This window comes from Rosa chinensis, chromosome 4, assembly GCF_002994745.2.
Source record: "Rosa chinensis cultivar Old Blush chromosome 4, RchiOBHm-V2, whole genome shotgun sequence".
NCBI classification, from domain to species: Eukaryota; Viridiplantae; Streptophyta; class Magnoliopsida; order Rosales; family Rosaceae; genus Rosa; species Rosa chinensis.
The window spans coordinates 59,071,943-59,083,743 of NC_037091.1; the positions used below are offsets into that span (position 1 = coordinate 59,071,943).

Sequence of the window (11,801 nt, forward strand, 5' to 3'; positions counted from 1 at the left end):
TCCTTAATTTCGTTTTCGGTAAATTGTATTCTTATTGGTTGCCTTAGGAGGTTTGCTTTGTTCCCCCTCCTATTGTGTTCTTCCTTGATTAATAAAACTTATAAAAGTGAGCGGTAGGGAGACTTCTACTCCCCACATATTCCTAGCTCTTCAGCCAAAAACAAAAGAAAAAAGAAACTTGTTTATTATTCTTAATCATTATTATTATTATTATTAATTTTGTCAAATGTTTGTGAACTTGGGACATTGCATAGTATTGGTCAACCAATTATCGCAGTGGTTTATCAGCAAAACGATACTCTAAAGTGTCAACAAGCAAAATTCATATCAGGTTCCTGGATTTGCTAAATTGGATATTATAGGAAATGAATATTGCAAACTTATTCTCATCTACTTGCTTGAATAGGCATAAGGAATTTAATATGCACAAAAAAAATTAGGAAAGTTCCAATGTAGGGACAGAGACATATTCCTGGGCTTGGATTCATTTGGGAGACAGAAATGCAAATCAGCATTTTTCCAAAACAATTCTATTGACCACTAACAGCCACAAACAGTGTATTTTATTTCCTAAACCCTATATTTAAGTTCATCCCGTTCACTCATTCCTACACCAAAACCCTAGTCACCAATACCATCAGAATTCAGAAAGGGGAAAGAAAAAAAAATCCAACTTTGCCATGGAGTTTGATTTGAGTCCTCAGTTCAACTTTGATATGGGCATGAACGCAAAACCCAGTCTTGAATTTCTTGAGGAGGATGATGATGAATTCTATGCTGAGATGAGGAGGCAGATTATGATTTTGACTGGGGATCAGAATGATGATTTTCCAGAGACCAAGATCGTTAAGCCATCTTATGCTAGTGTCACTAAGCCATGTAGCTTAAGCTCCACATCATCACAAGGCAGTATGAGCTTGTGGCAAAATGAGTACATTACTAATTCAGTAGCAGTACCAGTTCAGCTTGCAAATTCGTGGGGAAATAGCACTGGGACTGGAGTTTTCATCCCTCAAAGTACTGGAAGATCCAGAAGAAATTACAAGCCAAGTCTGTAACTCTCATCATTTCTTTGAATCTTGTTCTCTTTAACCAAAAATAATAATAATAATTGAAAAGGTTGATCTTCTTTGATAAATCAATTTCACTAACTTATTGATGTTCTTACCAGGAACAGGAGGAAGGGTGAATGACAGAAAAGTTTACAAGCGAGTGGAGAACAAGCACTGATCATGAAAACAAGTTATTGCCTGCAATTTATGTCTCACCCAGAATTTTTATCAATAAATTGGATAAGTTAAGCTAGTTATATTCTTTTTAGCCCAGATTATTTAGAAGCAATAAGAAAGAGTATCAGATATAGTGACTGTTTAAACTGTACTAATTTTATTCATTTGTTCCGTATTCAATATGAACTCGATCTGTTTATTATTGGCGTTCTCATGATATTCTTGTTTGATGCCATTTTTTGGAAATAGCAAATAATGTGAAAATGACTGGCATACATGCATATGCCCAAGAAGACATTCCTTGAATTAATTTACATGTTGGAGAAGAACCACCAGATCAGCCTTTACTGAAGTCTACAAAAGCCAAATGAAGCATAATAAAAAGGGGGCTTCATAGCCGAGCCTGCATTTTGATGAGTAACCATCTTCATGGCCTCAGCACTACTAAAGCTGATTTACTAATACTACAGGGCAATAACTGATTAAGCTTATGTAAGTCCTACGGCCGTGTTGAACTGAAAGCGAAAACATTAGTCCCTAGGGCGGGCCAACCACAAAGAGCTAAGCGCTCGGAGACGTGAGAAGTAATCATTGATAACGAGAAGGGCACGAGCAGTTTGTCGAGTGGTCAGAATACGATGCAATTGTTGCAGAGTTTGCTGCCTCAATAGGTCAGCCTAACAGGGAAAAAAGCATGCACATTATTAATACAACAAGATAATTTCGTAACACATGAGTGGAATGCACTGGATGAGTAAAAAATTAGGCCTATTACCTGGATAAGGAAGTCCTGCAGTGTGGCAAGCTTGCCCATAGCAATTGCCATTTGGCCCATGTAGTCGGCAACATCTGCAGAAACAGTAGAGCCATGAGTAGTCGAGGAGAGCGTGTCTACAAGCGATTGTTGCAAAGCTTCCATCCCTTGTGATAAGGCATCTTCAGTCTGTTGGGAAGATTGCTGTAGATTGCATATCCCCATCAACTGCTGATCTGTTAAAGGCTCAAGTTGGTTCCCAAGTATCTGATGAATACACCCAACAATAAAGTCAAACACGATTAAATATCAGTAAAGCAACTTGTACTTGAAGATGATCAAATGGAAGATTTATCACCTTGAGAAGTTCAGAGGAGCGGAATCCTCCCAACCACATAAAACACCTTTCGGCAGGTGTCTTCCACATGCCAGAAAGCATGTGGAATACATCAGCCTTGGCAGCCACGCTCTTTAACCTGAATATCTCATCATAGTGTGTCATAACACTATCAACATGAATTTTCAGTCCATTATCCACCAGATGAGAATTCATAGCCGATCGCAGCTCATGTATTAGACGCTGATGTTCATCAAGCCAGCGTGCATACTCAAAGTCAAATGTTAAGGCCCCTGAAATCAATACAATTACCCACTTTATCAGGGAATGCTTATCAAAGAACATGTATATTCTCAACTAGTTTTATCTTTGCTGAACTTAAATTTTTCAAAAGGCTGTTTGTGGAATGCAGAACAAGAATTTGTAAAACCTATATATCACCTATTCACTTATACAAAGGGCAATTTAATATTAGTTCAATATATCAATACTAATTAATTTTCCTTGGACTTGGTTCAAGCTCTATGGATGAGTCACAATCTTTGAAATAAAACCAGGAATATAAGCAAAACAAGTATTCATGTATCTAAAGTGACATACCACTTCCCACCGTAGAATGACCATGATCCCCTGAAAGTCCAACTAACATACCCTGCATTGACATACCAAACCAAAAATGAGAACGGACTTCAAAGAAACAAAAACGTGTTCTTATGGGTAAAAACTACAAAGTTGTGCATACCTGCTGGCGTGCTCGCTGAAGCTCTTGCTCAAGTTGCGAAAGCTTTAGTCTACTATTCTCCAGCTGCTGGACATATGCCTATCCAAAACCAAAACCTATAAATGATCCAAATATACTTCATTCATTAACTTAAGACAATATTATTTTCAACAAATAAGGTCCCAGAATTTAGCCAAAACGGTTGAGCTAATTGTTTACAAATCAAGCACAAACAAAAAGGGTAAAAGGGTAAGTTTCATCTTGCCTAAAGAGGACAGTAAAGAGAAAAGAAGAGGCAAGTTGAATAAAGGCTTGGCCATTTTTAGAGAATACAAAGCATTTATATCAAACCTAACCGCTGGCGTTGAATCTACAGGGCAGTCTGGACCAAGATTTTCATGTCCCAATTCACATTAAAAGTAGCATAGAGCTAAAACATGTAAAGTACAGGCTATGCTGCCTATGCATTAAAGATCATTAAAGAGTCAGATGATAAATGAGATCAAATTAGAAAAGATGCATACTTTCTTCCTAAGTCGACTCTTCCTTGCTGCTTCTCGATTCTGAGCCAACCGACGTAGGGCCTGCAAATTCATTAGCCCCAAATCATCCATTCATATTCAAAACAATTAACTCCTAAAAAAAGGAAAGGAACTAAAACAAATTAACAGTAGAATTTAGGTTGGAACCTTTTGGTCACCAGTTCTTCCATTAGCCTGCTCTATGGAATTGGAATCCACTACTACTAGTGCTCCATGTTGAGCTCCACGAAGCTAAAACAAAGTAATCAGAAACACTTTCTTTTTTGGTACAATGTAGGCAAAAAGCCCAAACAAGAACAGACAAACTAGCCAAGATGTTGCACTAATCAGAAACTTTAATCGCATAACAAAGCACAAGTCCAACTCCATTAATCCACATTAGTGGGAAACTAAAATTTACAGAAACACATTCAACAGAGCAAGCACTAAATTGGAGCCGTCTGGAAGATCCAAGCAACATGGGACATGGAAAATCTAACAGCTCCAATTCAAAAAAAAAAAAAAAAAAATTCCAGCATGACCCACCATTACTAAACTCATTAGATTTCCATTAAGCAACATAGTAAAAGACGCAGCATATGTTCACAAAAAATAGACGAGAGCAAAAGAGATACATGGTTTTTGTCTTCGGTTTCAATATCGGTAGAGGTGTCGGTCTGCTGACTGTGCTCCGCCACAGCCGAATCACCCCAGTTCTCAAAGTGGCCGTTGTTACCCGACGACGTCGTTCCTTTGTGATGGTGGTACATGTATGGCTGCTCTCCCCCTGTTCCCGACAGGGTTGAGCCTAAGTCCAAACACCCCGGGCCCTAGGACAACAACAGTAAAACACGTAATTAATTGAGACAGGGAAAAAGGAAACTATGATTTCAAAGTACAAGGGGATTTGGTACGATTGAGGAGTGTGTACCGTGTTCATGGTCGCGTAGTGCAAAGTATTAGGTACAACAGCAAAGTTGTTGTTGTTTGCTTTTAAGCTGAAGATAGAGCCTGCAACACAATGAACATACCTTGTTATATGAGTTGAACAAAATCTTTCATTTCAATTCAAAACTATATACTAGAAGAGGAAGGAGAATACTTGGGCTTAAATCAAGAGCATCATCGAGAGGAAACACAGTAGCGGAATGTTCAAGCTCTCCAAGATCCGCAAAACGCGTTTGCGTGTCATCTCCTCTGTTATGTTTTTTTATTATTTGACAACACAAACAGAGGAACCAGAATTAAAGACTTCATCTTTTTTGTGCAAAATTAACACCCAAAAGCCTAAAAAAAAAAAGCCATGACTTCAACTAAACAGAGACCCATAAAAACAATAAAAGCAGAGCCAAGGAAACTAGTTTCTACCTGAAATAGAAGGAAGAGTGGGAATACAATTCTGGGTTTGTTGGAACTGGTTTGAAGCTCTGCATTTCTTGAACTCACTTGGGGGGTTGCTAACAATATCTTTAATAAGGAAAAGGAAAGCAAAAGATGATGATATCCATCAGACTTTTTTGGGTTCGAGAAGGAGAAGAAAGAAGAATGATGAGAGAGAGCAGTAAAGTGAAGTGAGATTACAGAAGGAAAAATAGAGTCTTGATGTGCCTTTAAGAAGAGGATAGCGTATCAGGACTCGTAATCTATTAAATTTTAAACACACACCAGGCTTTTTTATTATTGCTTTCTTTCTGACTTGGGATTTTAGCTTCCCAATACCCCCGCCACAAATTCTATCCCTCCCCACACTCTCTCCCCCTGGGGCGTCTCTCTCACTCTCCGCTTGTCGCCCTCTTTTTTTTGTTTTTTGTTTTTTTGATAGCCCATACTCTGCTGAAATGAAAATAACAGAGGAACCAAAATTGAAAGTGGACAGGTACCAAATAGATACATGTCCCATCATGAACCGACGAAAATGGTATTGGAAACAAATTTATTCCCGAATAATTTTTCTTTGTTTTTCAAATAATATCTTCGTTTATATCTTCTTTTTATAATTCGGTCGAAATAGTATTTTTGTATCCTCGAACTAGTAAGAAGTCATGTTCTCATTTAACGAAAATACGGAAGAAACATATAACTCCGTTGAAACTTAGCAGCAGAAAAGAAAGGATTTATTCCATAGATATAATAAAGAGAGAAACGCATCAATCTAAAGATAATTTTAATTTGACCGACCGATGTTAGTTATCATGCACGTTGGAAGTGGGAGCGTGTGGGATTATCTCAACCCAACTTGGCCCAAGACAAAAGAAAACGACCCCTTCCTAGTTGATTCTCTCACTAGGGGTCTCTTCCCAGTCTGAGGCTCTGAGCTAGCTCATTGATTCTCTCTGAGTGCCTATCTATCTCTAACACTATCTTTCCTCCCTGTAGACCTGAATTATTTTACTAGTATCACTGTGAGGATCTGCAGCGATATACGTACCATGGGGAAGAGCGTCTGCGCGCGAAAACTGATGGGATGTGAATCAAATGAGGCCAAAAGCAAATGGAGATAAAAAAAAATTAAAAAAATAGTGTAGTTTTATATTCCCTGCGGTTTGGCGTGGCTTGAAAGGAACCTCTTGGTAATGGCAAAGCAGTTTCAGCAACACTCGGCGCTTATTGACCGTGCTTCGCTTCTGCTTCTGCTTCTGCGTGTGGCAGACTCCAACGGCAGCATTGCATTTACAGTCTTTGCATGCAAACTGCAAATACATTTATTTGGGCCAAACGGGGAATATGACGCTATCTCATAGACCCAGTCGTACACATAATGGCGTGTCAGTTTCCTTCTTGGTGTTCAAGGCCTTGGGCTTAGAGTGCTACTGCTACTTGAAGTAGTACCAGTACTTCAGTACTTGTGCACTGTTTGGTGAGTGCGTGATAGAAGATATCTTGGTGGTAATGCGAGTAGAGAAATGGCCTCACGTCGTATCAAAAAAAAATAAATAAAGGCCTCACGTGACTTTTATCATGGTCACCATGCCCATCATCACCACAAAGCCTTTTCCTGTTTTCCATCTTTAGCTTTGTTTCTGGTTGTAGGATCCTTACCTGCAAGCTCTGAGCTTCTGAAGTTTGCTGGGGTTGTAAATTTGTAATCTTGTATGACCAAACAGAAGAGAAGTCAGGGCTCTTCTTTTGTTACTCATTACTCTTTGAGCCGAAAAGAGAAAGGAACTTGGAACTAATACCAAGAATTGGACTTTTGAGTGGTTTAGATTTTTCTGACACAAGATGGTTTTTCAGACGCAAAAGATATTTCCCAGCTTCGTAGCATAAACAATAATGGCTGTGGTTGTGCAATAGACAAATTCACAAGTTACATTTAAGTGTTTAACCCGGACCCAAAAAGAAAGAGAGAAGAAAATGCCATACAAACCGCAAAAGCAATCGATGACCAAGTTACAAATGAAGTTGCTCGCCTGTTCTAATTTTGTAGCTTCGAACCTGACTTCTTTGCTCAACTCGACCCCAATCGCAGCGCTGCCTATCGATCAAGTTTTCACTCTTTTGTGTGTAACAAAGATTAGATATCCTAAAACAAAACTCAAATGCATTTTGGATGAGGAACTATAGAGCTATTAATTACATTGTACAATTTATGAGACAAAGTGATTTTTCAAAAAGGGAGTGTTTCGAGTGTGTGGTGGTTATCAACCCTATTGTGGGTCAACACTTCCCTTGCCCGGGCACTCCTATGTTGAAGACGCTGGTGTAGCATCTCCGACATCTGGTTGAAGAATTCAGCATCCCACCTATGAATCAACAACGGGTCTTCTGCATAACAGATGTAGATAGATGTGACAGCACTTTCCACAACCACCATTGCTAATCCCACCTGAAAATTACATGATCCATGGTATATTTTATCTATCAGATAAATAGGCAGCAAGTATGAGTTTAATACTCCAAACAAAACTCTATCTAGTGGTTGAGGATAACCAAGAAGATAACCTGGTCAACATGTTATCCAATAGACTAAGGGCCAATCGCAAAAAGAGGTTATAGATGCATATATACTGATGTCAAGACAAGTGATTATTTGATCGTCAACTAGGGGATGCCATTCAGACTTTTGATTCTCTATATCGACTCAGCTGATTCAAGAATGCAAAAATATGGAAAACAAAGAAGGGATGCACTAATGTAGTGGACAAAATTAAAACAAAGAAGGGAGCTAATGCAAAATTTGGAAAGTAGAAATGCATGCCACTTTCAACTCAAGAAAAAAAAAATTACAAAACAATCAAAAGTCGAATCCATCTCAACTTGATCAGTATCATGAGAAAACCTTCACTGAGTTCACGTAAAGAAACTATGGCCGAAACTAAGCACTAGCAGATCTAAAAAATCCCATTAAAACTGTAAGCATCATTAAACAAGCTACAGTTGATCTTTTAAATTGTCTACTTGGAGCACAAAAAGTTAAGCAAAACAATGTGATATCCCTCATTCAAGAAACTTACCAGGATCATTCCCATCAACATTGCAGTGGACCCGACCATAGCCACTCTGTCCCTATATTTAATCCATGTCCAGATCCCCGAGCAAGTTCCGGTAATAAGCCCACCCAACAGTGTGCCCATCAATAATACAGCACCTGAGCAATCATAGGCAATGAGTGCCTCGACTCCAGTAGACTGAAATAACTCCCAAGCATCCCTCGCTGAATGATTGAAACCTTTGCCAGAAACAGCTATCTGTAGGGAAGGGGAATCATATAACTGACTAATAACCAAGTCTAAACGAGTTCAAGAAAATAGCAAGAATTAACTGGTGGTTAGGGATTGAGAGCACACCACTATCAGGAATGATAAATTTTTTGTAAAACATACATTTAGGGACATGTACAACATGTAAAGGGAAGATAAAAGCAACGGAATGTAAAAAGTAAGGCTGTTAATTTGAAGTATAATCAATGACCAGCCTTGCCCTAGAAATCTTGCATATAAATAGAAAAAATTATTTCTTTTGGGTAAAATAAAATTTCTGCTGTTTACATTCTGGGTAAAGTTTAGGTTTTCTTCCCTTGCACTCCTACTAAACATTGTGAGGTTGCTGTACTAATGTAGATCCAGTGCAGCAAATATTTAGGAGGTAAACAAAATGTAGCCTTGATCCATTAACAAGTCAAATTTGTATCAAAATGACAAAGGTTTCTGACACAGAATCACAGTAGTACCTGGACGTAAGCATACTTATTAAAGAATCGCACAAGTGTCTCCACAAGATGAAAGAGGAAATCAACACAGCAAAGTAGACACTCATTGTTGCCAATCTTGGACCGAACTCCCCTGATCTGAATTTTATTTCAGAATTTAAGAACTAAAATAATCACTGTCACATGTATATGGAAATGATTTGTGAATCATCACGGAGAAAAGATTATGCAGGCATGTATACCTTCCAGCGCAAAGTTCGAATGGCAGCTGTGAAAAGTGAACCATAGCAGATGCTGCCAAAAGAAGTTGTGACTGCATACCGAAGAGACTTCATTAGTGACTTTGGAGGCATTGATGAGGCCTCTCGACCACCATGGGAAAGAACAAGAAACACCATCCCAGACACTATAACATGTACAGTATTACAGAGAACAGCACCCGTCCAAAATAAGCTTACAGAGAGAACCTACATACATTTGTGACAGCGTTATTAGTCATTACTTGAGGCATGTTTTATTGCATTTCTATGCCATGAGAATAGATGAAAGAAGACCAAACTTGCCAGCTCACCACAAGAAGCCACCAGCGTCCACCATCTCCAATGCCTAAAGCTACAACACCAGCAGCCCCAAAGGACCATATTCCCATCCATAAAAGCATAATAAGCATGAATGCATATGCTACCCTCATAACTTCAGGTAGACTCCATACCATCTTGACAGCTGCTTGTAGCACGAGCATGGTAAAGGGTAGTCTATTGATTAAAACTAGAGTCAGAAAGATTACAAAGGGATCTGATCATTTTGATTCTAACTTATGCATGTTAGAGTCTATGTGTAAGAGTGAGAGTGTGTGTGTGAGAGAGAGAGAGAGAGTCAAAATAAGTTAACTACATATCTAAACATCACATCATTTGAAACTAATTGGATGGAATTGTGAGTTTTTGCAACCTAGCTATGAATCATGTAATGAAAAAAGATATATTGAACTCTGAAACCTAATAACAGTATATGCAGCTGGAACCCTCCAAAACCTAATTACAGGGTACTACCCATGATCCACATCATATAACTTGTAAAATAGATATAACAGAAGCTCTAAATATAGGTAACCCCGGCAATCCAGCCTCACGGTATAATACCAGAATTTAGACATATATGTAGGAGAATCATTATTAAGCCATCATTTATCCTACTGATTTTCAAAATGCTAAAACAAGTGGTCTACAAATTTCCAACCTGTGAAGGTGAGCCTAGAATAGATCTGGCATCCCCCGCGGCGGATTCTTCACTTATAACCTAGACAAGTATCATTCAATTTTTTTGTTTTTAACATACAATATGCTAATGTTCCACAGAAGAACACCTATACGTGGTAAATGCTGTATAAAACTCCAACCAAACCATCCTGATCTCTCAAATTTCACTTAATGCCTAGAGATTGTCTTAGACCTGTAATGCACCAAAATAAAAACTCTTACCTGTCTATAACTGCCAAAACATACAAGAAGAGCATCCCAGCGCCGATCGCAAATGCAACTCCCCAGAAGAACTGCTCCATCCAAAAACACAGAACACTGAGCACAGCAAGATAAGTGGTCAAGATATGCACCGCAATCTTCATCATGTGATTCGCCTGCGAGCCAAGGAACAGCAGCCAAGTCCAACCAAGAACAGTCCCAACTCCACCAGCAAGAGCATAAAGCGGCCAATAATCCTCGGTCAATCCTTTCTGATTTTCCAAGTACTTATTGGTGAACCTATCTAAGTTTAGCCTATCCGATCTCTTAAACCTATTGAGCCCCAGAACCGCCAGCGCACCTCCCAATAAAATCAAATGAATCATAAATATCCCCAACCAGAAAACATCACGCCACCGCCGTGACGGCTCAGCCGCCATGGTTTGGCTGCCGTCGGCACTCCTCCGGCTGCGGCTCACGTTCTATAGGCAAAAATTTAACAATCTTTCAATACAAACTGGACTGAAGCCAATAATTTCAACTTAAACGATCATAAAGCTGAGAACTTTACAGACATTACATAGCAAATGAAACTGAATTGAACCGATCATACTCCAGAATTACATACAACTATAATCGAAACACCCGAGTGTGATAAAATTGAGTAAACAACCTCAAGTCCCTGCATGAACATATAAAAATAAAAATAAAGGAGAGGAGGGCTCACCGGATCGGAGGCGGAGTTGACGGAGGAGGAAGAGGAGGAGCTCTGAGAGACGTTGTTCATGCTGAGCTGGACTGAAAGCCGCGCATTATTATTATTATTATTATTGTTGTTTGGAGGAGTTTCGTGAGGAGTTATAAAGAGTTGGAGATTATGAAAAAAAACGTGAGGATCAAGGCGAGGAAGGAGAGCAGGTCAATGATGGAGAGGGGGGGGTTAATAAAAGGGTTTTACCGTGTAGGGTTTTTGGTTTTTTTTCTTCATTATTCAAAACAAACAAAAAGAAAAATGGGGGAAGAAAACTGAAACTCAAAGTCTCAAACGGCTAAGAAGAACAGAACAGAAGCGATCTTTGGGTTTGGTTGCAGTGTTTGACCAGTGTGCAGAAATGTCCTGATCTGCAAGTTTAGTAATTTTTTGTGGGGTTGTTTCGTGAAGATTGAAAAGTAGACTGGTCAAGTCCCTTAACTGCGATCAATCATCTAGAAAGAGAATTTTGGAGGAGTTCGTAGTGGCACAATTTGCAAGAGTGGCCAACAACGAAGCTGAGCATATTAGGACAAGAAGAAGATGGATTCTGTTTTCTTTATTTGGGAGAATATGAATTCTGTTTTCTTTATTTGGGAGAATATGAATATGCACAAGTACTTTTTTTTTTGGCTGAAGAACATGCACGAGCATGGGATAAGATTTGAGAGGAAAAAAAAATGGTGGGAATTGCAAGTTTTTCAAGCCTGATTGTGCCACTAGTCAAATTTGCTTATGCAACAACCACTTCACTGAAAAAGGTGCTTATGCTATAAGCAAAAGCCCTTGGCCCTCAGCTTTTGTTGGTAAGTAGCTTTTATTGGCTCAACTACCCTCCTCAATGGTTTTGTGGACTAGGCAAAGGACCAAATGCTAGTT

The 11,801-nt window shown here is 39.0% G+C and overlaps 3 protein-coding genes across 4 annotated transcripts; 1 reads left to right on the forward strand and 2 right to left on the reverse strand.

Annotated features, from left to right (window-relative positions):
• Positions 1-631: 631 nt before the first annotated feature.
• On the forward strand, positions 632-1,413 carry LOC112197130. Its single transcript, XM_024337701.2, has 2 exons — positions 632-1,050; positions 1,172-1,413. The coding sequence occupies exons 1-2, from the start codon at positions 681-683 to the stop codon at positions 1,228-1,230; spliced, it is 429 nt and encodes a 142-aa protein (XP_024193469.1). The 5' UTR covers positions 632-680; the 3' UTR covers positions 1,231-1,413.
• Positions 1,414-1,482: 69 nt separating this feature from the next.
• On the reverse strand, positions 1,483-5,234 carry LOC112197127 (transcription factor TGA2.2). Of its 2 annotated transcripts, none has more exons than XM_040518334.1 (11): positions 4,931-5,234; positions 4,665-4,759; positions 4,494-4,573; positions 4,198-4,392; positions 3,731-3,799; positions 3,566-3,625; positions 3,063-3,140; positions 2,921-2,972; positions 2,342-2,613; positions 2,005-2,250; positions 1,483-1,906 (listed from the first exon to the last, which is right to left on the reverse strand). In XM_040518334.1, the coding sequence occupies exons 1-11, from the start codon at positions 4,993-4,995 to the stop codon at positions 1,760-1,762; spliced, it is 1,359 nt and encodes a 452-aa protein (XP_040374268.1). In that variant the 5' UTR covers positions 4,996-5,234; the 3' UTR covers positions 1,483-1,759. The 2 variants fall into 2 exon arrangements, with proteins under 2 accessions (XP_040374268.1, XP_024193468.1); XM_024337700.2 differs by having other exon boundaries at positions 3,731-3,814; positions 4,931-5,232.
• A 1,587-nt stretch (positions 5,235-6,821) lies between these two features.
• LOC112197126 (CTL-like protein DDB_G0274487) lies at positions 6,822-11,490 on the reverse strand. Its single transcript, XM_024337698.2, has 7 exons — positions 10,899-11,490; positions 10,193-10,653; positions 9,283-9,466; positions 8,954-9,178; positions 8,733-8,849; positions 8,017-8,250; positions 6,822-7,388 (listed from the first exon to the last, which is right to left on the reverse strand). The coding sequence occupies exons 1-7, from the start codon at positions 10,956-10,958 to the stop codon at positions 7,170-7,172; spliced, it is 1,500 nt and encodes a 499-aa protein (XP_024193466.1). The 5' UTR covers positions 10,959-11,490; the 3' UTR covers positions 6,822-7,169.
• Between the last annotated feature and the right edge of the window lie 311 nt (positions 11,491-11,801).